General features: G+C 37.7%; 1 protein-coding gene across 1 annotated transcript; it reads left to right on the top strand.

The window, feature by feature from the left end:
- Positions 1-966: 966 nt before the first annotated feature.
- Positions 967-24,701, top strand: LOC111871288 (WW domain-containing adapter protein with coiled-coil homolog). Its single transcript, XM_023864290.2, has 11 exons — positions 967-1,134; positions 1,291-1,324; positions 1,767-1,980; positions 7,071-7,156; positions 14,216-14,302; positions 16,980-17,187; positions 17,275-17,442; positions 19,644-20,375; positions 22,097-22,281; positions 22,938-23,065; positions 23,171-24,701. Exons 1-11 carry the CDS (start codon positions 1,094-1,096, stop codon positions 23,247-23,249), a joined length of 1,962 nt encoding a protein of 653 aa, XP_023720058.1. The 5' UTR covers positions 967-1,093; the 3' UTR covers positions 23,250-24,701.
- Positions 24,702-24,966: the final 265 nt, after the last annotated feature.

The following is a 24,966-nucleotide window of genomic DNA, read 5'->3' as shown; positions in this document are numbered from 1 at the left end:
CAAAATATTCTGTTACCTTTGATGGAAACTTTTATCTTAAATTTTAATGTATTATGCTAGAGGGAAATTGTATTATGATGTAAACATACATTGTCTTATTTTATAAGTCTTCTTGACAATTGCTTAAGAGTATTAGCAAGATAAATTGACACAATTCTGTATCTAAGGCTTTTGCCTATTATAGATGTAATGGAATAAGGAAGAAATAATAATAATAAAGAAAAACTTAAATTGAAGACAACTTGGCATGTGGTTCAACTTCGAAAGCACAGGTTCCCAACCCCGGAATATCTGGGAGAGATGTAATACTGATGTCATTTTTAATCCTGATTATTTAAAACTCTCCCTTATCCCTACCGTTCATTTTTGCGAAAAGAAAAAAACGTATAGATGGGCTAACATTCATTCGCACGCATCACATAAAATACTGGAAAATGATGTTACACTATCAGTGTCATTCATCGACACTACTGTCCACCGAAATGACCAATATTTTAACATCGACAAACCTAGCTCGTTAGCACTCATTCATGTCATGTAATGGAATAATAAAAGTTTGGCGCGAATTTCAGAAATCGATGTTGCATCAGAGTGCATCTTACGTGAATTAGACAGGACAGAAGAAAATTGTTTCGATTGTTCCGATAAAGTAGTTTCGGGTACAAGAAATAAAACCATCTATAGAAGGCCGTGTATAACCTCATAATTTAATTTGAACATTCCTTAGAAACAAAACTGTATTTAGACTCATTTATGAAAAATATACCAAAGAAATGCCGTACACTTTCACCTGAAGTATATTTTGGGATTTATTGCCCAAATGTTTTCCTTACGTAAACATACAAACACTTTTCCATCCATACTGAACTCCGTGACCCTGGCGGCATCTACGGAGAGTGCACCAACTGAACCAACGAATTTAGCCAATGAAATTACGATCTCCGGGCCCATCATAGGGCTCACGTACCCGAATGTGACATGGCGTCTGAGAAGGAAGTTTGCTGTTAAATAGACGTTCATGTTGTTTTTATGACATTAAATCAACAAGAAGGCTGCAATAGGAGCCGCACATCTTTTATAGACACTTGCATTGATGGTAATGCATGCAAGGAAACCTCAGAGGATTAACGATGGGTACGCACGAAGCTCTTAAAATTTAAATCCGTAATCGTCTGACACAACCTCTTCGCCATATTCCGTAAATTGGAGATGGAGGTCGACAATTTAAATGTCAATTTTTGTACTGAATAGTGTTTATTCTTAATAACTTTGTATTTTGTATCATTCTAGGTACTTCGAAAAACACCAAGCCCATCCATATCAGGTAAACAACGTACGGAATCAACTACTTCAGGAATTGAAATAAGCCTGTTAAAACAAACGACAATCAGTGAAAAGGCACAGACCTTTATTTAGGGAACATTGATTATTTTGATTTCTTTTGACATACTGAATATTATTCGTTAAAATATTATTTTGATGCATCAAGTAGCATTTGTTGACGCCAATAGGAAGGCAGAGCTTTGTTTTCTGTAACTGTAATGTAAATAGGCATTGTTTAGTTGCCTTACCAGTATCTAGGCAGGCAGAATATTGTGTTGATATTTCTTCCTCTGAAATCACTCAGAAGGGTTTCGTATAATAATGCATGATTTCAGAAAATATACCTCAAAGATATCATTTTCATACTTAATAACTGACAGCAGGTAGAGGATTATGCACAATGGAACTTAAAATATAATGTTTTTAACGAAATACTATTTCAGAATTCAAAATACAGCAGTTCAAAAGGAAACTATGATGGACGTTATAACCATGAAAGAATGCGAGACTCGCCCAATGGAAATTCCTATCGATCGGACAGTCCAGATTCACAAAGCCCACGGGAAAGAAACTATCAAACTAAGAGTTCATATTTGCAGAAAATTCGTGAGAAGGAGAGAGAAGACAGAGACTATAAATCCAGAGAGAAATATTCTGGTAAGAATCACGTGGTAATAGTTTTCATATATATCTGGAACTCTTGTTTGGTATGACATTGAAACTGAATTTCAGTTATGCAGAACTGATCTTTATTGCAGCTTGAAAATAGTCATTAGTCATCAGCACAGTTGACAGGTGTACATAATGAACAGCTTACTTCCATGATTCAAAACTGTGGGCTATATTAATTTTTGATAGATTAGCCTTTGTTGTGATTAGGTTAGTAGCCACAGTTGGGATATGTCATAATAATGCCATCAGTAAGTTAGTCCAATTCTGTTCACATTATACTTTGACTTAGTTGCACAGTATATAGACAAGACATTATTTTTACCACAGAAGTTGAAATATTGTTTCAAAGCTTCACTGTAATTTGTTATATTTTTCTCATAAATCCGAATTTGGTGACATTAATTTAACTTTATTTAATATATTTTGGTTTGTGTTTGTGTTAGGTCTGGTAAGCTTAAGAAATCATAAAGAAATTTTGTAGCATGGTGATAGATGTCATTTTAGCATGCCCTTAAGATGTTCAGGTACCTGGTCACCATATTGTAATGTTTTCATTCTGGATCATAAGTAACTAACATTATTATTATTCTGTCTTCCATCAGATGACTCTGATACAGATATTTTTCTGACGAGGAGAAGATTACCCATATAGGATGAGTTTCCTGAGCTTCCAACTTGAAACAGAAACTTTTATGCAGTCATGTTACATAAGTTCAGTCTGATTCCCATAAGTTTGGTAAATGGCTGCATACCATGGATTCTTATATATTTGAAATAAATTGGTGTACAGTACGTCACACTTGTAAAGTACCTAAAGTATAAGACAGCTAAAAAGAGCACATAACGCTATGGAAATACCTAAAATATAATGTAACTACAATGAACTTTGCTGTCTATTGTGTTGTAAAGTGCTTTGTACATCATCATGATTTGGTCCCTTTTTATTCAGTATATTGAGTCATTCAAAAATATAATATACTCTTCAAGGTAGGAACGTTGGATTTACAGCTTATAAGTGATGCCTTAACTGCCATTATTTGGCTAATGTCAGCTTACCACCTAACAGTGCTAGACTGAGTGTGACTGCTTGCACTGATTTTCTGGAACTGGAACGCCACTGAGGTGCAGTGAAAAGTACAATTGATAATGGACATGTGCATAACTATCCTTTGTGATTGAATCTGTGAAGTCTAGGACAATAGTTGACAATGATGGGAGATTAATTCCCATTAAAATAGACCCTTTTCATCGCATTCACACATTCCACCATTCCTACCAGTGTTGGATGCACCGCTGAAACTCACTCTTCAAAACTGGCAGCTGCCCCATTGCAGCATTGTCATTGTTCTTACATCATCATGTATTTTGCCTGTCAACATATTTTTAAGTTTAGGGCAATGAGAAAGTCACAGGATCACACATAATGAGTAGGGGAGGCTGCATCACTTGCAGAATGTTGTGTATAGAGAAAAAAATAGCCACAGAAGCTGGGCTTAGTCAGATGCACTATCATTTTAAATTTCCCAGTCACCAGATTCTTATATAAGTACTGTATCATGGAGACATCGCAGCTTGTGTAAACAGATATATTCATTACTAGTTAACAAATTGTGCACAACACCCTCATAAATGAGTAAAAGCATCAACACTGGTACGAATGGTGGAATGTGTGAATGCGATGAAAAGGGTCTATTTTAATGGGAATTAATCTCCCATCATTGTCAACTATTGTCCTAGATCTCACAGATTCAATCACAAAGGATAGTTATGCACATGTCCATTATCAATTGTACTTTTCACTGCACCTCAGTGGTGTTCCAGTTCCAGAAAATCAGTGCAAGCAGTCACACTCAGTCTAGCACTGTTAGGTGGTAAGCTGACATTAGCCAAATAATGGCAGTTAAGGCATCACTTATAAGCTGTAAATCCAACGTTCCTACCTTGAAGAGTATATTATATTTTTGAATGACTCAATATACTTTGGTTTTACAATGCTGTGCACTTGATATGATTTTCAGTCATAGCAGTGAATGGAATTTCCATTATGTTGAAAGCTGATTAGTTTTGGGGTCATAAGTATAGGCCCCTTTTTCAGCACCTGTCATGATGTGATTGGGAAGTTTTCATTGTTTCTGCACATTGAAACAGTTCATATATCACAGACAAGCCATTTTGTTTCTTCTCCTTTTTCAGCAGTTGTACATCTTTGCAGACTTTAAGATTTTTCAATAAAAATAGCTTTAAATGAACCATGTGAAATTCTCTTATCTTTTCAGCCATTTTATGAAAATTCAATCTTCTGTCATTTTCACATCAAATCATGCACCTGAGATACCAGCTTATTCTTTTTTTGGGTAGAAGGATGTCCAGGGTTCTCATACTTTTGATGAATGTTTGTTCTTCTGTAAGGCAATAGGAAAACTGCTTTGTATTCAGAAGGTTCCAGGTTCAAATGTCAGCCCACTGATTATACTGGTTAAGGTTTTCATGTCTTTCCTCAGTCCTTCTAGAATATGCTATGGTAATGTCTCATATTTTGCCACATGCTTTGCAGTTCATCATTTGTTAATAATTTGATGCTGTATAGCCTGAGATGCTTACAGTTTTATTAAATAAACCATAAGTAAATAAAGTATTCAACAAAGTCAAAATTGTGGGTGAAAAGGACTTATGCTGTTGTTATTATTATTATAAAGTGTTTTCTATTCATGAATAAGCATTTGATTTTGAGCATGAACATATGTATTTTTATTCCTGCATAATAAAGACTGTGTATTCATGCAGTACTTACACAGCCAGAAGTTTTGAGGGTTGGTTTTGTTAAGTATTTCACAGATTTTTTCCCATTATTTTTATTTCTCCCTTTATCAGAGAATAAGTACATACAGAGCAGATATCTTTAAACATTACTAGCAAGTGAAAATATACACATTACCATAAGGAGTATAATTGACGTTATTTCTGATAACTAGCACTTTGTGGAGTCATATTAAAAACTGAATTGTCTTTTAAGACTCTTTAACTGTACTTTGCTTGCGTTGTACATAGGGTGTAACAGAGGTACAGAACCATAGTGTTATAGTTATGAACGTCTAAATTGTAATCCACTCTGTTTTGCATGTATGAACTTCTGGCACCAAGCAATTCATCAGTGTATCATCAATTACTGTCTTACACTCTTCTTGAATACATTGTTTTATGCAGTCCAAGTATTCAGGGGTGGTGTTTCTAAGTGATAGGTTTTTAAATGTTCCCACAAAGTAAACATATGGGGATTTAGAGAGCCATTCTACTTCTCTTTGTCAGCCAGCCATTTCCCCTGATAATGGGCTGTCTGACCAAGAAGATGTAATCCTAGCAAAATATGGAGGTTTCTCATCCTTATGAAATCACATATACGAGGGTCAGTCAAAAAGTTCCTGGAATGGTGGTACAGCACTCTAATGGTAGGACATACAGCAGTGCTTACCTAATCACCTTCAAAGTAGGACCTTTGCATGCACACACACTTGCTCCATCGATCCTGCCATTGTTGGAAGCAGGGGTGGAAGGCTTCTTTTGGAATCTTCCGGAAGTCAGCTGTCACATTCGATTTGATGTCCTCCATGGTTGCAAAGCATGTCCCACTGAGGCCCATTTTCAGAGTAGGGAACAGCCAAAAGTCACTCGGAGTGAGATCTGGAGAGTATGGTGGTTGAGTGATGACAGGAATGTTTTTCTCGGCAAGGAATTGCTGCACAACAAGCGATGTATGGCTTGGTGCGTTATCGTGATGCAGAAACCACTGTCCCTGCCACTTGTCGCGCTGCTTCCTCCAAACCGCATCGTGCAACCTCTGCAAAACTTGCATGTAGAAATGGCCAGTAACAGTACCAACTTCTTGCTCCAACTCCGCGATGGTCATTCTTCGATCACATTGAATCAGTTGTCACACTTTTCCAATCATTTCTTTGGTTCTGGATGTCGAAGGTCTCCCACTGCACTGGTCATCCTCTTAACGTCTCCTGCCCATTCTTAAACTGGGAAAACCAGTCGTAAACTGTGGATTTCTTTAGTGCAGTATCACCGTAAACTTGCTGCAGGGCCGATAGCATTTTTGAATCAGATTTTCCCAATTTGCACATGAACTTGATATTCGCACGCTGTTCGAACTGCTACATTGCGCCAAATGACCAGCACTCACGTCTAATTCAAACGGAGCAGTAACGACACTGCACACTGAAACCTGTCCAGACCTGTTGCACGTGCGAGCAGACATGCTGAGCTTCCCACCACAACAGTGTGTGTGCTATCTTATTGCTCATTCTCCATCTGCAGGGGAATTCCGGGAACTTTTTGACTGACCTACGTATTTTTATGATGCAACATTTAGTTAATTTATGGATTAAGAATTTCATAAACTTCTTGGTTTATGTACCACATTTTGAGTTTAATGACAATACTTCTGTAACTTTGACAGTATTCAGTGCTGAGATATAAGTTTTGTAGGATACCTTCAGTGCCACTGTTCGTAAGAACATCTCCAACTTAATACCCTAGCATGTAAGAGTCACTTCTGATGTTTCCTGTATTGTGTTGTCCATTTTCACAGATTACAAAATTTGCAAAGAAGAGATACACAAACATTACAAGTGCTTCCAGACTTTTATTTTCCTGTATTTTTACACTAAGCTACAGGACATTGATGATATTTATAATATTATTTCACCCACATAAAATATACAAAGATAGTTAAGTTCTTTTTATGTTATCGCCTTACCGGATTGACATTTTTTAACTAACAATCTTGAGATCCATTCCACAGATTTTCTTGCTTCGTATTTTAGGAGAAATTGTTGATTTTATTTCATTCAGTGTAATTACCTTGTTCATGCTTGACATGTGGATATTACAAGTGTTTATTTATAGTAAACTAATATGGCAGAAGTTGCTACCAATTCCTTGTGTTAGGTCTTGATATAATTATTACAAAATGTAAACAGCATACTGTTGGTACTTGTAGAAATTGTTTTTTGCTTTTTCTAGAGTTAATAGGTGTACTGAATTTTATTTGATTTTCTGTCTTGTTTTGATAGACTGCGCAAGATCACCAAAAGATAAGCGGAGTCGGGAGAGCCGAGATTCAGAACATAGGACAAATCACGACAGGAGTAGCACAGAAGTAAGCATCTTGCTTTTATTCTTCCTTTTCAGGCATTTTGTTAACTGACTTTTGTACCTGCGACATTTTCATCACAGCAGTATGCTGCTTTGTATATATTCATAAAAAGTACCTGTTACTGAACTGAAATTCTATAATTTTGTGTAGGAATGGTAATTTGGTAAAAAGTATATGAGTGATAGACAATCATAACAAGTACTTCTTTCTGCCCTTGTGCCGTGCTTACCTTATATGAAGCACTGCTCATGTATCAATTGCATGTTGTCATTACTGATGTCAGACAAAAAGCATGGTATATGAAAGAGAAAAATTATCCTAGAAATGAAATGTGTTATTCGTTTCTGTTGGGCATACAGTGCTTCTGTAAGCGTAAATGGCGAATTGGACTCTCCTGATTGTTTTCTCTTGTTGAATGCACTAATGACTTGCCTAAGTGTTGCTCTTAGTGCATGCACTAATGGAGTGATTCTCTGTCTGGAGGTCAGGTGATGAAGGGGCTGTAGGGGAATGTGAAGACAAAATAAGGGGGGTAAAGTCAGATTCGGCCAAAATAATTATTCTTAGCTGTATTTAATCGTATTTTTCTGTATGCATCCAGCATAATTGTTAATTCAGGCAAAAAAAAAATTAGATTGATTAGATTTCAACATTTTTGGCATTGATCATTGCCCAATATGGAGAACCATGTAGCATTTGTAATTTAAAAATTTGAATTTTTTCTCTCGCAGTTTTGGCACTGCTAATTACAGGTTAGTTGATCATAAATAGCAATATAATTGTGAATATAAATATTTATTTTTATTTGAGCGATGTAAAGACTGGGAGGTGTATGAGGGCTTGATGAAAACTGAAAGGCAGGCACCTGGCTAGAAGTTCAGGAACCATTGCACTAAGGAAATTTTTTGCTGTATCATGATCATCACACTGCATAAATTTGGAAAAATCTTAATCTCACAGGTGTTCCATGCAGACATTTTCTTCCTAACAGTGTGCCAGTAATATTTGTGTTGCAACCTCTGTGTGGTTGTCAGATAGTGGAGTCCATGTCTTGAGACATTCCTGCATCTTTTAGCAGATATTACTTTCCTACTATATTGTTCAGCTGATTATCATATTTAAAAAAGTTTGAAACCAGAGTCCCCCCCTATGTGCTGGCAGTCTCTTTTAGATTATCATTATTTTTTGATGAGCATACTTCCATTTCTTGTTATACCATGCAGAGCATGTTTGTCTTTTATAAGAAGCCATTACAACAAACTTCAGTACACATACACATAGATGAATATTCTGTAAAATGAATATGTTTATGAAATCAGGAAAGTGTATTACTACATAAATGTATTGTAGTTGTATGAAACTTGAAACGTGCATTATGTGGAAATTATGTATGTGTGAATGTATATCTATTTTATGGTCTATATGGACATGGGTTTTGTGTTCAAAACAAAATGGACTTGGATGAATAAGATGTGCAGCAGAAAGAACATCCATGCTGAAATACAGCTTAATTGTTGTTTCTGACTCTTTTTATTGTTAATAGCTTTGAAATGAGACATTTGTATCTGCAATGAAATGGATTATTGGCCCTCCCCCCTACGCCACACCACCACCACCATTTCTTTTGGAGGAAATGTGTTGTTACAACATTGAAAGAAGATTATTCTGTGCAGTATTTAAGCTGATGATATCTCATTCTCAACGGTAGTCATTCATTCATTCATTCATTCATTCATCAGTGGATCTATAGCCCTTTGATGGGTCCTGGCCTCCTTTTCAGTTTCATAATCCTGTACACAGTCAGTAGGGCTCCTTGGACAGGGGATCAGCCTGTCACAAGGCCACTGCATATGTAGAGACCATCACAAACAGAATAAATGCACACAGACTTCCATGCCTCAAGTGGGATTTGAACCTGTGAACTCGCTGTTCATGTAGGCAAAGACAGTTAGGCCTTAGACTGCACAGCCACTGTGATTGACTTATAAACTGTACAGGGTTTTTCTGAAAAGTAATGTCATTGAGCCAATTAAAAAACATTTATTGATTAGATCGGTACAACACATTAAAAGGCTTCAAAATAGGCTCCTTCTGCATCGATACATCGCTTCCAGCGAGATTTCCAGGCATCGAAGGTGTCATGGTAGGCCTCCTCCGGAATGTCCTTTAGAGCCTTGGTGCAAGCCTCTTTGACTTCATCAACTGTCCCAAAATGATGTCCTTTCATTGGAGTTTTCAAGTGCGGAAACAAAAAGAAGTCTGGGGGGAGCCACGTCAGGACTGTAGGGTGGCTGGAGAACTGTTGGCACCTTTGAATCAGTCAGGAAGCCGGTCACGAGGAAGGCAGTGTGGGCTGTCGCATTGTCATGGTGAAGTTTCCAATCGTCCACGATGTCGGGTCGGATGCGATAAACCCTTTGTTTAAGTCTCTTTAGCACTTCCACGTAGAATTTGGCGTTGATTGTTGTACCATGTGGCACAAACGCATGGTGGACAAGCCCCCTGAGGTCAAAGAACACAATGAGCATAACCTTAACCTTTCACCTGCTCATTCTGGCCTTCTTGGGACGAGGGGATGCTGAGGTGTGCAACTCGGCACTTTGCCTTTTTGTTTCGGGGTCGTACTCAAACACCCAAGTCTTGTCACCTGTGATGACATCATCTAAAAAGTGAGGGTCACTTTCACATAAGTCCAAAAGTTCTTGGCACGTTTCAACTTTGCGCGACTTTTGGTCGTCCGTTAACACTTTGGGTACCCGCTTTGCGCACACTTTTCGCATCTGCAAATTTTTCGTGACAATTTCGTGAACGGTACTTTTCTAATGTTTAATGTCTGTGCCATTAAACAAACACTCAAACAACGGTCTGAGTTGAAAAGTTCTCTCACACGCGTCACATTTTCGTCGGTGGTGCTTGTTGATGGCCGTCCAGCGCAGGCTTCATTGCCGACCTCTTCACAGCCTTCTAAAAAGGCCTTGTGCCACCGGTATACCTGACCTTCCGACAAACAATCATCACCGAAGGCCATCTTTATCATGGGAAAAGTTTCCACTGCAGACTTGCCAGCTTTCACACAAAACTTGATGGCAATCCTTTGTTCCAAGGAGCGCTGCATTGCGGCTTGCACGGGAGACAAAAATGAGTTTCACGGAAAAGCCTTTCGTCACTCTCAGGAAGTTCGGAGACAACTAAGTGACCCCGCGTTCATAAGCTGACTTCCCCCTGCACCGATCCCAACCAGTCTGAGCGTGCTGCGACGTATAGTCACTTCACAATAAAATCACTGACATTACTTTTCGGACAAACCCTGTATATTGTGTTCTGATTATCCCACTGCAGGATTTGTATTAGCAACTAAATAAATACCAAGGCAAATTATGTAAACAAATGTGCAAAGAATACGCTTAGGAAATATGTCTGCCATAATTGGAGAATTCTTTGTGCTCTTCCTGGCTGAAAATAATCCAGCTGGTTTAAATACAAAGTGCATATAGAAACAGATGAAAAGGATGGTTGAAATCCACATAGTACTGTAAGATTGAACAATCAAGATTCAGTGGGCTTGAGTTATTGCATTGTCATGTAATACAGGGTTACTACAAATGATTCATTCCATTTCAAAACCACTATATTTTCCAAAGTATTACACATACAAATATGATTGATACATGAAAAGAACTGCAAACTCACCAAGTTTGTATCGTGATACACCAGTTGGCAGCATGAATGCAGTGCCTCACAGAATGGTGACAAAGCTGGAAAAGAGTTTTTGTGTGTTGAAATATGCGAGATGTTCGTCTGTTATTACAGTGCAGCATGCATTCAGAGCAAAGCACAGAAAAGAACCACCATGTAAACAGCATTCTGCGGTGGTACCAGCAATTTAAGGATACTGATTGTCTGTGTAAACGGAAAAGCACCAGGCGACCAATATAGTGTTTTGAAATGGAATGAATCATTTGTATTAACTCTGTATTTAGCTTATGGTTTTTTCTCTTTGTTTCTTTTCTTCCCTGCTGGCATCATCTGAATTCCTGCTTCATTTTAATTATAATCTCTTATATGATTCACTGGTAATGCAGATACTGCTCCTTAGAATGTAATGTTTATTTATGTACTTTCCTACTAGAATCCAAAATAATTAATCTCTATAACTGATAATATTTTTACTGATCTTATTTTTTTTTATTGCTAGCAGGGTGGGACTAAGTACCTTGTACTGCGGCCACTTCTGGCTTATTGTACCAGCCCCAGATGATAGGTGAGGGTGATTGTGGAGCAATTTGTGGAATGAAGATTGTCAGGGGAAACCGAAGTACTCGGAGAAAACCTGCCCCAGCACCACTTTGTCCACCACAGATCTCACTTGACCAGACCTGGGATCGAACCCGGGCCACCGCGGTGCAAAACCAGCAACTAACCGCTTGAGCTATGGTGCGGCCCTTTACTGATCTTAACAGAAGTGGAAATTATACCATAAGCCCGTTTGTTAATGATCTGTCTGATCATGATGGCCAGATTATATACCTAAATAATATTAACTTACAAATACATGAGCAGTTGCACCCAATTAGTAAGGAAATTTAAATAGTCATCTGTGAATGACTTTTTGATTCAATTAAGTTATGAATATTGGGACAGTATTTTGTTGATCAGGATGTTGATACAGTATTTAACTCCTTTCTTAAGAATATTCTACTCTAACTTTCCAAAAAAACAAGTTCAGTTGAAAACTAACTATAATCATGGATGAAAGTGGTATAAAGATTTCATGTCAGCACAAAAGAGCTCTGTATAACTCTTATGGATAGTAGTGATCAAAACCTAAAATAATATTATAAAACATACTGCAAAATTTTGTCCAATGTTATTAAAGCAGCTAAAAATCTTTATTATAATAGATTAATTTTTAGTTCTAATAACAAAATGAAAGCCACTTGGAGCATTATAAAATCAGTCACAGGTAGAAAAATTAATAAATCAGGTATACAGTTTTTAAATATTGTTGTGAAATTAACTGATAATCATCATATGATAACAGATTCTTTAAATTAGTTTCTAACTATAGCTGACAAAATCAATACTAGTAATGCAAGTGTTGGCCGCATTATGGGCTGAAACTGACAAATATTTGAATTGCCTCTCTCAAGTTTTCAGGACTCCCGTCCCTAAAATTAAATTCAACTATACTTCTAGTAAAGAAACTGAAAAGATAATTAAATCTTTAAAATAAAAAAATTCCAATGAGTATGATGAAATTTCAGTTAAAATTCTAAAAATCGGCATGCCTTTCATTAGTTTGCAATTAACTTATATTTGTAACAGATCCCTTGCAACTGGTGTCTTCCCCACATGGTTGAAATATTTAGAAATAAAACTACTATTTAAAAATGGAGATAAAACTAATATGATTAACTGCATTATTAACTTCCTATTCAAAAGTTGTTGAAAAGGTTATGTATGCAAGACTGCACCAACATATAATGAGTAACAACATATTAGCAAAAGAACAATATAATTTTAGAAGTAATTCATCTACAGAAACGGCCATGTATAAATTAATTAATGAAATATTAAATGTGCTGAATATCAGAATATTAATTTTTATTGTCTGTGATTTGAATAAAGCTTTTGACTGTGTCAGTTATATTTTATTATCTAAACTGGAATTTTACTGAATAGTTGGTAAAGCCAGTGCATTGGTAAAATCCCACCTCAAAAACAGATACCAGAGAGTTGTAATTAATAATTAGCATATTCATTCCAGATAGGGCAAAGTTAATAATGACGTTCCCCAGGGATTGATTATGGGACCTTTATTGTTTCTCTTATATATAAATGATTTTGCGAGTACAGAAACAATCAGATTGCCAAATCTAGTAATACCATATTTCTTGGATTAATTATTAATTAACAGCGAGGACTGTTAAACCTTATACACGTATGTTACAGGAAACATGATTTATTTTTCATATTTTCATTCTGTTATAGTATAAAGAACTTACCTCATGACACAAAACAATTTAGATTTGCTTAAAAAGATTTCTACTTTTAAATTAATTTTACTCATTGGAAGAATATTTTCATTTCAGAATTAATTAATGATCTTAGACTATTTACGCTGGACGGCTAGAAGCATATTCTTATGTTTGATTATCTTGTATGAGAATAGAATGATGCATGTTTTTATGTATATACTTTATAACTGTTTAATGATTTATTCATAATGATTTCTCATGGATAATATGAGCAGTTGTGATGGATTAAGTATAATTAAGTTGTATTTATGTAATTTCCATGACTTATCTTGTTTATCATTGACTGTTTCTGTATCCAGTGGTTTTCTAGCCATGTAAGGAACCATGGAATGTAAATGAATGAATGAATGAATGAATGTTGTGTTTTCTTAAGTAAACTTGAGAGAGTGCAGGAAATGCAAGAAGTGCACTTGGTGGAAAACCTAGGCACAGTTGGGAGCATAGTGTTAAAATACATTTTAGAGAAATAGGGTGGGGGGTGTGGAGTGGATTAACCTGTCTCTTGAGTATGGATCCACTAACAGGCTCTTGTGACATGCTAAATAACTTCAGCTCCTGATGAATGACTCTGTTGCATGGAGTTTGTGTGCGAAAACGTCCAAGAAATCCAAGCTGTTTTTGACTGATTTTTAAATCATTGTGTTTAGCAAAAAGGCCCCTTTTGTACACACATTCCTGCATTCTTGTATCTTGCCTTCCATGAGTTCAACTTTTAAGTTTAATTTTGGAGTATACTAGTATTAATATTCTGATTAAATCTTAAGGTAATAACAGCAAGATTAATGTGAAGATGATTTGGTATACATGTGTTAATACATATGATCATCATTGGATACTTTGAATGTTTCATATATTTCTTTTATCATTTATACATTAAAATTATGTCAATTAATGCAAATTGTTAATGGTATATTGCAGAGTTTAAGTTACTTGTGACTGGATTAGTGGCATTTTCTGTGGAAGACAAACTGTGTATACATTGTAGTTTACAGGCTTTCTAATTTGTGTTATATTTTCTTTTTAGAAAATTATTCTTCACCCTATTAAATTAACAGCGCAGAATGCATCATCTCGGGAATCACAGCGGAAGCCTCTTCACAATTCTTGTCAAGTATGATAGTTTGCATACTATAATGAGTAGAGTACTTACGTAGAGTTGAATTCTTAAAAAAGTGTGTGTGTAAAGGAACATGTAGATTAGTGATGTTTTTCAAAAGTTTTGATCAAGGAATTATGATAGTCTTTCTTTATTCTGAAACTGTGAAAAACTTTCTAATACTTGATATTATCATTAATTCACCAAGAGCAAATAATGTAACTCATTGAAGGCATGCTTTACTGTGGCAGTGGTCCATAAAATATCCCGACTATACAAAATTAAGGGAGAAATTTTGGGCAAGATTCTCTTCCACTCTCAAGTATTTACCACATTTACTTATAAAATTTATACGTTTACATATATTACAGAGGGAGCCGGGATAGCATAGTTGGTATAGTGATTGGCTGTGGGCTGGACGACCGAGGGGTCAGAGTCTCAGTAGCATCAAGAATTTTCACTTCTCCATGTCATCCAGGATGGCTCTGGGGTTCACCCAACCTCCTATCCAATGGGTACTAGGGACTCTCTCCCAGGGGTTAAAGCAGTTGGGGCATGAAGCTGACCACTCACCTCTTAACTAGTGCTGAGGTCAAGAAAATGTGGATCTATACATTCACTCCCCCGTGTGCTTTCATGGTGTAGTGTTTAATTAGTTAAGGAAAGGGATAACTTTACTTTTACCTTTACATAAGTTATAGACCTAACTTTTAGATAAGGAACTTGATGAGAAAAATAAATGCTGTACTTTTACATTCAACACTTTGACGCAGATGTTTTGTTAAATGTGTATGGATGTATGTAAGTAATTCATAATACAGTTTACAGCTTTGCCTACTACGTGCTCCTTAGTTTATATATTGTCAGTTTGTACAACACATGTAGGTCAACAAAGTAATGCATAGAGCATTTGTTTATCTCACTGAATAGGAATAAAAGAACCTGATCCATGGTGTGGTAGCCAGACATAGTTGCTTAGGGTAGAAACAGAAAAATGGAGGGCCAGGAGTTACAGATGTTGACAGTAGTTGGTTTCATTCAGATGGTTACTCTAGAGTAATTTATGATATACCTGCTCAAGAAGCTGTTGCTGTAGAAGCAACTGAAAGTGAAGACAGTGACAGTGTGCAAGATGTGAGTGATTATCAGCATGTGGCTGGCATTTTCTACATTATGTGTGAAGGCATGTGAAATTGTACAGGGCAGAGAGAACAATTTGTTTGTAATCATGAACTTAGAATAAAGTAGAAGATGTAGCTGCAGGATGAAATGTGTTAAAGATATTTTTATACAAGAACTGCCATGAATTATCATATGTAATACAGATCTGTATACATCATGTGAGGATAAGTAAGACATATCCTCAAAATATTCATATTTTTATTTGCAGTTGGCCCCACTGCCGAATGTGAATGCAGCCACAAGCATGGAGCCTCCCTGTCTGTTGTGACTTACTTAATTTCACTTTTATTGTTCACTTGTCTTTTGCCACAGTGGCATCAGCTTGGCCACTCTGCTTACCACATGCACCAAAGAATTGTTGCATGCAGTGATTCGACTTCTGTGGGCTGCAGGTTTATGTGTTGTAGAAATTTACTGAAAACTACAAACTCAGTATGGTAACACTGTTTTGACACAGTGGAAGGTGTACGCATGGCTTGACATGTTCAAAAATGGCTGTACAAGTGTCATTGGTGAAGAGATGTCATTGTCCCTGGCATTTAAAGGAAAGTGGAAATCAAAAGTTCTTTCCATGAATCCTGTTATAGATATTATTAATATAGCTGCAGTGATAGAAATACAGTATGTGCCAAAATATGCAGCACTTAAACTTGCGCATCTTGAACGCACATGTGCGTTTGTCGATGGGGCATAGCTCCAGCCACACATGTTCCCACTAGTGAAAAGGAAGTTGTGTTGTGCAGTTGTTGGAAATGGGTCTCTCGATGGAGGGAAAAGTATTCATAATTGAGTATTATTTCCGCTCATACGGAAGTGGTTGCCAAACAACTTGCTTCCTTGGTTTTGAGCTGCCAGATGTTATCATCCAGAAACTGCTACATAGTACACGTGTGAACATATGGTGTGCCATCTCAGCACACGGTATATTAGGCCCCTATTTCATTGAGGATGAGGATGGCAATGCTCTTACCGTCACCCAACAATGCTACAGGGACATAGTGATCACACCATTTCTTCAGGATTTGAGAAGGTTCTGTTGACCGTGCCATAGCTCAAGCGGTTAGTCGCTGGCTTTCCACCACAGTGGCCTGGGTTGGATCCCGGGTCTGATCAAATGGGATTTGTGGTGGACAAAGTGGCGCTGGGCCAGGTTTTCTCGGAGTACTTTGGTTTCCCCTGCCAATCTTCATTCCACCAATTGCTCCACAGTCACCCTCACCTATCATCTTGGGCTGGTACAATAGGCCAGAAGTGGCCGCAGTACAAGGGACTTAGTCCCACCCCACTAGCATCAAAAAGGAAAGAGGTTCTGTCATGTAAGGGCCCTTCACATGAGCAGACAGTGGTATCAACAGGAAGTCTTTTCATTTTCAGTACTGTTTTATTTTGGCGCATACTGTACTTCTGGGGGAATTTATACTATCCTTAAATATATTTAATGCTAAGGCTGTAATTTCCTAGACATTGGAAGTAAGCTTGAGAAATGAAATGTCATGATATAATTTTGCAGGAAAAACGCGAGGAAAGGGACCGTATTGCTCGGGTGGGAGACTGGTCAGAACACATCAGTTCATCAGGGAAGAAGTACTATTACAATTGCAAGACAGAGGTGTCACAATGGGAGAAACCTCAGGAGTGGATGGAACGTGAGCGCATTAGAGATAAGGCCAGAGACAGGGAAGTTGATAGAAACTATAGCAGCAGTTCCAGTCGTTCCTGTAAGTGAAAAACGTTTAATATTTAGTAATGTACATAGAGGGTTGTTGATTTCACTTCTATTACAGCCTGCTGGTATATTTTTATAGCACATGATAAACATTCCAACTCTCGGCCCTCAATAAGTAATTCGAGGGATCCCGCACCAAAGTCAGCATCTTCACGCCAGACAGACAAAAGGGATGTGTACTGGAACAGCCAGTCCAGCAGCAGCCGGGATGAGACTGATGTGCATGATCGGAGAAAACATCTTGATGGTAAGATTGCTGATTAGTCATGTCAGGCCTGCATATCATATATCACAGCCCCTCTTATTCCAAATGTCATTAAAACTACATTATCTTGAGGCAGCTTCTGCATAACTAATTTTTAAGTCTGGTAAGCACTGAAAAATGAAGATCTGAACTTTTTGTTGTATTTATACCATTAGAAATCCTAGTATGGCAAATTAAATTACCCGCCATTCTTTACTGCAGTTTTCTGTCTCATCACTGAACACTTTAGTACTCCATTGATTGAGGAATCTGACTGAGAGGTAGAGATATTTGGAAGGAATCAAAGAGCTCTATGTCAGAACTAATTGATCCTTCTCATATTCTATGCGTATGTTGGGAGAGGGGGGGGGATTTGTAAATGGATCAAGAAATTGTTTAATGCTGTCATCACATTTTTTGCCTTCTTTTTGAAAGTCATCACAGGTCTGGTCAGATTGTTTATTCATTCAAGAAAAGAACATTTCATTATGTTTGCTTGCTTTTATATACTGACTGTAAGACTATCTTGAGATCTAATAAATCATTTAGATCCCCAGCCGATACTCTAATGCTCACTAGAAGTATGAAGAGATCAGCTGTGCTGTCAAAGCAACAGCTGACAAAAAGTTTAGATATTAGTAGTATGGAACATTTATTAGATTCACACAATGACATTGAAAAGAATGTAGATTATTTTGTAGTAACTGGCACATTAATGAATGATGATGATTGAATGACAGGTGACATTTTGTGCAGAACAGTTCATTAAATTTGTAGGTGAAAATGTTCACACCACATATTCACTATTGACTTGAAAGCTGTTAACATTGGATGACATATTCATGACGTCTGTGTGGATAGCCAGCTCGATAAGATGCATATCTGCATATGGTGGGCTGCACACCGGCATGTATCAAGACATGTAACAGTCAGGACATGATGTCTGTGACATGACGCAAAGAAAGGAGCACAGTTCAAACAAATGAAAACTGCCATACACAACTGTCTGAGTCATGACGTCAGCATCATGACTCAGGCCAGTATCTTGCATCGCTTAATAGTACATATATACAACAGAATGTAGCAATAGGTAGGCCACACACTGGCCTGCATCAAGACATGATGTCTGTGACATGACTCAGACCGTTGTGTGCGGCAGTTTTCATAATCTCATTTATTTCAATTGTGCTCCTTTCTTTGTGTCACGTCACAGACATCATGTCTTGACACATGCTGGCATGCGGCCTACCTATTGCTACATTCTGTTGTATACATGTACTGTTAAGTGATGGAGGATACATGTTGATGGGAGTATACCACATCCATCTTTAAATGAAACCATTATTTCTATATAAATTATTGGCCTGAAGCTGGTTCTCAATGGCCCTCCTTCACTAGGCAGTCCACGTGCCTTGGCTTGGCTGTACCCAACATTTTATCACATTTAGTTGCTGTGAAAATTTCAAGTTTTATATGATATTGTCGCGTATCGGGCGTATATCGCGACAAATAACTTCACGCTGTATTTGATGTAGGGAATTTTATTTCACATTCGCACTTACAATCACCCAAATTACAGATTTACGATTACTGCTATCTGCAGTATCACAAATAGTACACTCCAAATGCCACAATACAACTGACTGGTTGCTGGCTAACTCGGAACTAACTTGGAGGTAGCTCGAGGACTGACTCGTAGGTAGCTCCAGGACTGACTGACTCAGTACAACTCACTGTGAATAGCCTTCGCTGCTCCTTATGTAGCCTTGATCGGACAATATGGAAAACGGCCACGTAATAGGCACCCTTGTTACCTGGCGCCATGTTGCTAGTAACGCTAGCGGTAGTAACCGCTGTTACTACCGTAACAATCCGGTTGCATCACCGTTACGTTACCGTGCGGAGGAGGGGGAGGGGAGCGCTGACTCACCCGCCGCGTCACTGCTGATGGGGGGGGGGTTCTCCTTTGCGCAACATGTCACAATATTTTAGTTGTTACTGGAGTGCTTATACTAAAGGCAGAGTTGAATGCTAAAATAAGGTAATGTAAGTCACATTTCATTGAGCAGAATGAATTACTATTATTGTGTTTTTCCTTTACTTTGTTGGTTAGTATGTTAAATTAACTGCTGTTACATGCTGGTAAAGATGTGGAGGTTAATCATGCCTCTAGTAGAGAAATTTGTGCTGTCTTTGTTTGGCAGGAGAGTCTCAGGCACAAGACATGGACATCTCCCCAGGTGACAGCACGCCAACATCAGAAACATCATATACACACACACCCACCAGCAGAGGAACATCCCACCAACAGCAGCAGCCAGCACCCCAAACTCAGCCACAAGCACAGCAGCAGCAGCAGACACAAGCTCAGGTGTCAGAGCATCACAAATCCAACACAACGGGACCAGTGTTGCTTGCAAATGCCCTTCCACATCTAATATCTCATCCTCACATCTCCACTCCCACTAGCACTGCTTCCTTAGCTCCAGGCAGGAACCTATACCAGCCATCTGGTAAGTCCAGTACTCAGCAAATCCCATCGCCTGTCCAACAGTCCTCAGCATCTTCAACTCCTTCCATGGTCCCTGCACCACTTCAGGGTTCTGTAGCTGCAACAGGCCCTCCTGTGTCCCTGGCCAACTTATCACGTCTGCTTTCTCAGATTACGGGTGCCAAGAATCTGGAACAGCCAGAATTATCCCCTCAGAAAGCCCTACAGACCAATCAGACAGCCCTGCTTCTTTCAAGACAGGTGTCCCTTGAACCAGGAACTGTAGGAACAGGGGGAGGAGGAGGGAGTACTGGTCTTAATAACCAACATCCTTCCCAACCATTGCAACCGCTGAAAGTGGACACAACTAACAACACATCAATAGGAGAGGGCCCTCCCACACCAACACACTCAGAAAGTCAGGACTGCGTGGATGCAAGAAAATGTAAGTAGGATACCCACAGGTTTTAATTTTGTTCCATGTCATATTTTAAGTCTCTGAAGCATGAAACTAATATAAATAACATTTAAGAATTCATTTCCCATCTCATGGAATATACACTGCATCCCCATTAGTCATGCTGAATTCAGGAAAATTATCCAGCAACTTTAATATCTATGAGAGATTTGACTGACAGTGACTGGGATTTCACACCATGTAGTCAGGCAGATGTTTACTGATGTGTGGAGGAGGAGCCTCCCATCTTCAGGGTACAAGTGGAAGCTGAGCATGGAAAAAGTACAGATGTAGGGAAAGGGAGGGTCAGGACTGTGGCCCTAAGCAGACTTGTAGGGTTAAGGAGAACCATAAGAGAATGTAGGGGCCATAAAAAATTATTTTCGAAGAATAGAAAAAGTGGAAAGAGTAGTGGGAAATCAGGAGGGACAGTAAAGAAATGGGAGGTACTTAGCCTATTGGAGTATAGTGTGAATGAGAAAAAAGACAAAACATTAACAGGAGCACAATTGGGGGAAAAGGAGTAGGAAAGATAAACTGAACAATGTGTGTACAGAGGAATGAGGTGCTAATAAGAGTAGTATACAGTAGGCCTAGTGGCCTGGTTGAAAAACCCTGGTACAGAATTTCTGTGAAGGAAGTTTGTCTCTGTTCTCCTAGGGAGCAGTTGAGAGGTTTCTATGATGTGGGAAGCAGCTTATTTGTCAAAATAAATTGACCCAAAAATTTTCAGTGGCCATGATTTATACAATTTTGAAACATGGAAGACAAGTCACATTCATCATACACTGTTAATCTTTTTACACCATTTTATCTAATGGGCTTTACAGGATAGATACTACTTGATTCTACACCAGTTTAGATAGACAAGCCCTTGAAAAAGACTTTATTGTTTCTTAATGGTACCAATTTTACTTCTTTTGTTAAAAAGCTTTTTTTTTTCCTGATTTTACTATCGGGGAAAATAGAGGGTCACCTTATATTTTGGTTTATATGGTATATCTTTCATGGCCAGAGAATACACAACATCCAAACAAAATTCTCCCATTATACAACTTGGAGCTTAACACAAACATTTTTGAAGGTGAGTAGTTTCCATATGCCATACTAAGCACGTGGAACTTATTTGATAATTATAAAAAATAAAACAATTCCGTCCAGTGTGACTGGTGAAGTTTTTCTTATTTCAATTCTTCATGCCCTTACATGTTTGGGTCCTTAGAGTCCATCATCAGAGGGATATCGATACAGTTTGGAAACCACTATTACACTAGGTGTTCTGAATGTTAAAATATACATACATACAATGTTGACAATACACAAATGGATACAAAATCCAAAGTTTTCACAACTACAGCAGCTTTCTTGATATATTAAAAATTTAAACTTTTATTATTTAAGTTAGAATTTATAAACCAAATAGGTTCGTGTCCTCTCTCTTATCACCTCTCTTGACAGGGGCCAAACTTGTGCCACCTGTCTTTCTTGAGAGGGAGGTTCTTTGATGTCATCCTGTGGTTGTTCGTGGCGTGCTGTGTTGTTTTTGTTTTATATCTTTTATAATATTGTTAGTGTGATGGACTAGAATGAAACAAATCAAATTGTTTGATAGTCTTGGTTACTTGTAAACTTTATTATTTATGTGGGAAGTTCAAGATCATCTAAATAATTTCTGACAGCTAATTTTGTATGGAATGATTCTTTTCCAGTGTCAAGCCCACCCAGCAATTTGAGTTCACTGCAGAACCTTGCCCAAGCTGGAGTTGGTAGTTGTAGCTCGCTTCACGCGCTGCGTCCACAAGGTCCACATCTCACTCCCACTTTGGCCAACCACTACCGAGATGACCTTGTAAATCACGTACGTGGCTGGCCTGCAGACACCTTAGAGAAACAGGTATGCCTTGGAGCATATTGTTTTATATCCTGGTAAGGACTTAGAAAACCATGGCAGATTCCAGTTTTACAGATTGTCTCTCATGATATATCATACATATAGGTTAGGCAGATAATATGTTGATTATTCCATACCCATGCTAAAGGCATTGCACCCGTTCATCAGCTGTAGAAGGAAAACTGTAAGATTATTTATAAAGCTTTCATCAAAGTCTTAAGCTGCAACTCATGTTAACAATCAAGCCCCATACTATGAAGAATTATGGGAAATTGGACATTTAGCTGAATGCATTCTTAACATTGGCAATAGATACAGGTAACACTTTTGGAAACATTTCCATAGTTATGTTCACTGGATTTTGACTGGTTGTTATATATCTTAAAGCTGTTTTGTCATTTATGACACACAATTTAGATATCAGTATTTAGCAAACATACTGAGAACATATTGCCTGAATTGTAGAATATGTGTGTGCATGTGTGCCCATGCTTGCTTGAGTAAGAACTCCATGAAGCAGTGAAAACACTTGTAACTTTACACTGTGACTGAAGTTTATGAAAAATTAAGCATGTTGAATCCTGCTTCCTTCTGAGTTGGCATTCTTTATTGATCAATTGGGGTTGAGATTTTAATTTTTGTTGCGTATAACATTTCAGGCCCAGAAATTGAGTGAGGAGGGTCATACAATGGGAAGCCTCCAGTGTACTCGGGTGTCTGCTGATTTGAAGACAGCACGATCAATTGTTAGGTTAACTGAAATTCAAGCAACTTTACAGGAACAGAGGTGATATAATTTTATATTTAATAAATGCACTAGTTTGTATGTAACATTCTCAGTAATACACATATTTCTGAAATCTTACAAATCTAATTTGATCGTGTGTTTCAGGATACTTTTTCTACGCCAACAAATCAAGACGTTAGAAGAATTGAAATCCCAAAATTCCTTTATGTCTGATGATTCATAGTGCTAGGATTCAAGCACATGATAGCAGTATGTGTTGGAACTGAGCAATCGAATGAGTGAGTGGGAGGGCCAGGAAGTTATTTGGTATGTGAAGATGCAGTGGTGAGGAGTGACATCCCCTCAGCATATACACCTCCTAACTACTGCATAGTTATTTGTTGTTCTTGCAGGGAAAGTGGTATTTGGAGTCACTGTGTTGATCTGAAACTGACTGCAGTGCGTGTCATTCTTGCTCTTTATGTGTTTACTGTATTGGCAAAGTGGGGTGGGCCAGCATTTTAATTATTTTTTGTAAAGGAATTAGGATCATGTATTTAAGCATCGTGTACCTTTCATAGGTTACAGACATCAGTGGCAGTGAACACTTCTATGTGGATGCCATGTTCCTTTACAAAAAGATGAATAATTTAATAGCTTACAGATCTCCAAGATAAATTTTTGTTATGAAATACGATTTCAAGACGAGTTGCTACAGCCCTGTGCTGTAGTACAATGACGGAAGAAGGGACTTGGGAGTAAGCAAAGAATGTAAAATATTCCTTTATTTTGCACATTAAGTGGTTTAATTTCCAGTGCTGATTCATGTTGTATTGTCACTTGCAAACTGATGATTTGGGGGTGTCATTCCTAGGCCAAGACTGATACTCCTAACGTTGGTTGGGAAATGACAAAATTTCATGGCTCAGATAGCTTTTTGTACATATTACTAAAATAATTATTATTGAATGGGCTTCTCAAGATTCTTGCTGAATTCCTAAATGTGTTTCAGATGTGTGGATGTGCCCTGCAGGGATGATGTTCAGCAATGTACATACATACAGAATACAATACATAAATATGTATTTTGGTATAGATTTTTTTTATTTAAATCATTTTGTCATGGGGTTTGTAGTAGGAGCATAGCGGGGTACACTACTTTGTGTCAGATTTATTTATGTCTCAGATGTCATTCTTGAGAAGCCCATCATTTTCAAGTTAGTATAACAAAAGAGTATTGTTGAAGAAATAAAAAAGAAAGAAAAGAGGAAGCTATTTCAACTTTTATCACCTATTTGTCAGTAGATTTCAATTTGGAGGGTTAAAAAGAAAATTTCTTTTTGTGCCAGTACTAATGGCATTTGTCTTGTATTTTTGCCTGTACAGTTTCAAAATTTATTTTAAAAAATTACAGTCTTAGATGCGTGCTGCGGATTTTGTCAACCCCCTTGTCCTGAGTGCACTAGTTAATGTGTCAAAGCACAAGTTCTGTCATACCTTGTGCAATGAGGCTACTCCACAAATTGTGTGAATGGACGATAAATTTCTTGCATCATTTCCAGAAAGACTATTTCATACATGTATGTTAGTCTGTTGTATTTAAACTACTAGGTGCAGTAACAGTGTTTCATGCTATAGTTGTAAGGAATGTGTATTCAGTGCAAGGGGTAGCTAAATAAACCATCTTTCACTTCAAGCTGGAATGTTTATGGTCATTTTCCTATTCACTTCTTTTCCTTGCCTGAAAACTGGATCCATTGAAATGTAAGAGGCAGATCCAGCAGTAGCATCCCTGTTAATTTAAGTATCCTTTACATTCTCAGACACACAAGATGAAGATTGCTGCTTCCAAACCACCGTAAATTGTATTTTAATTTCTCTCTGTGTGCATGCATGCGTAGAAACTTCTTGTAAACATGAGATTTATCTTTCAGTTGTGCAATTTCAAGTCTCCATAGCAA

Source organism: Cryptotermes secundus, unplaced genomic scaffold, assembly GCF_002891405.2.
Source record: "Cryptotermes secundus unplaced genomic scaffold, Csec_1.0 scaffold825, whole genome shotgun sequence".
Classification (NCBI taxonomy): Eukaryota; Metazoa; Arthropoda; class Insecta; order Blattodea; family Kalotermitidae; genus Cryptotermes; species Cryptotermes secundus.
This window is presented reverse-complemented; position numbering and strand designations above follow the sequence as displayed.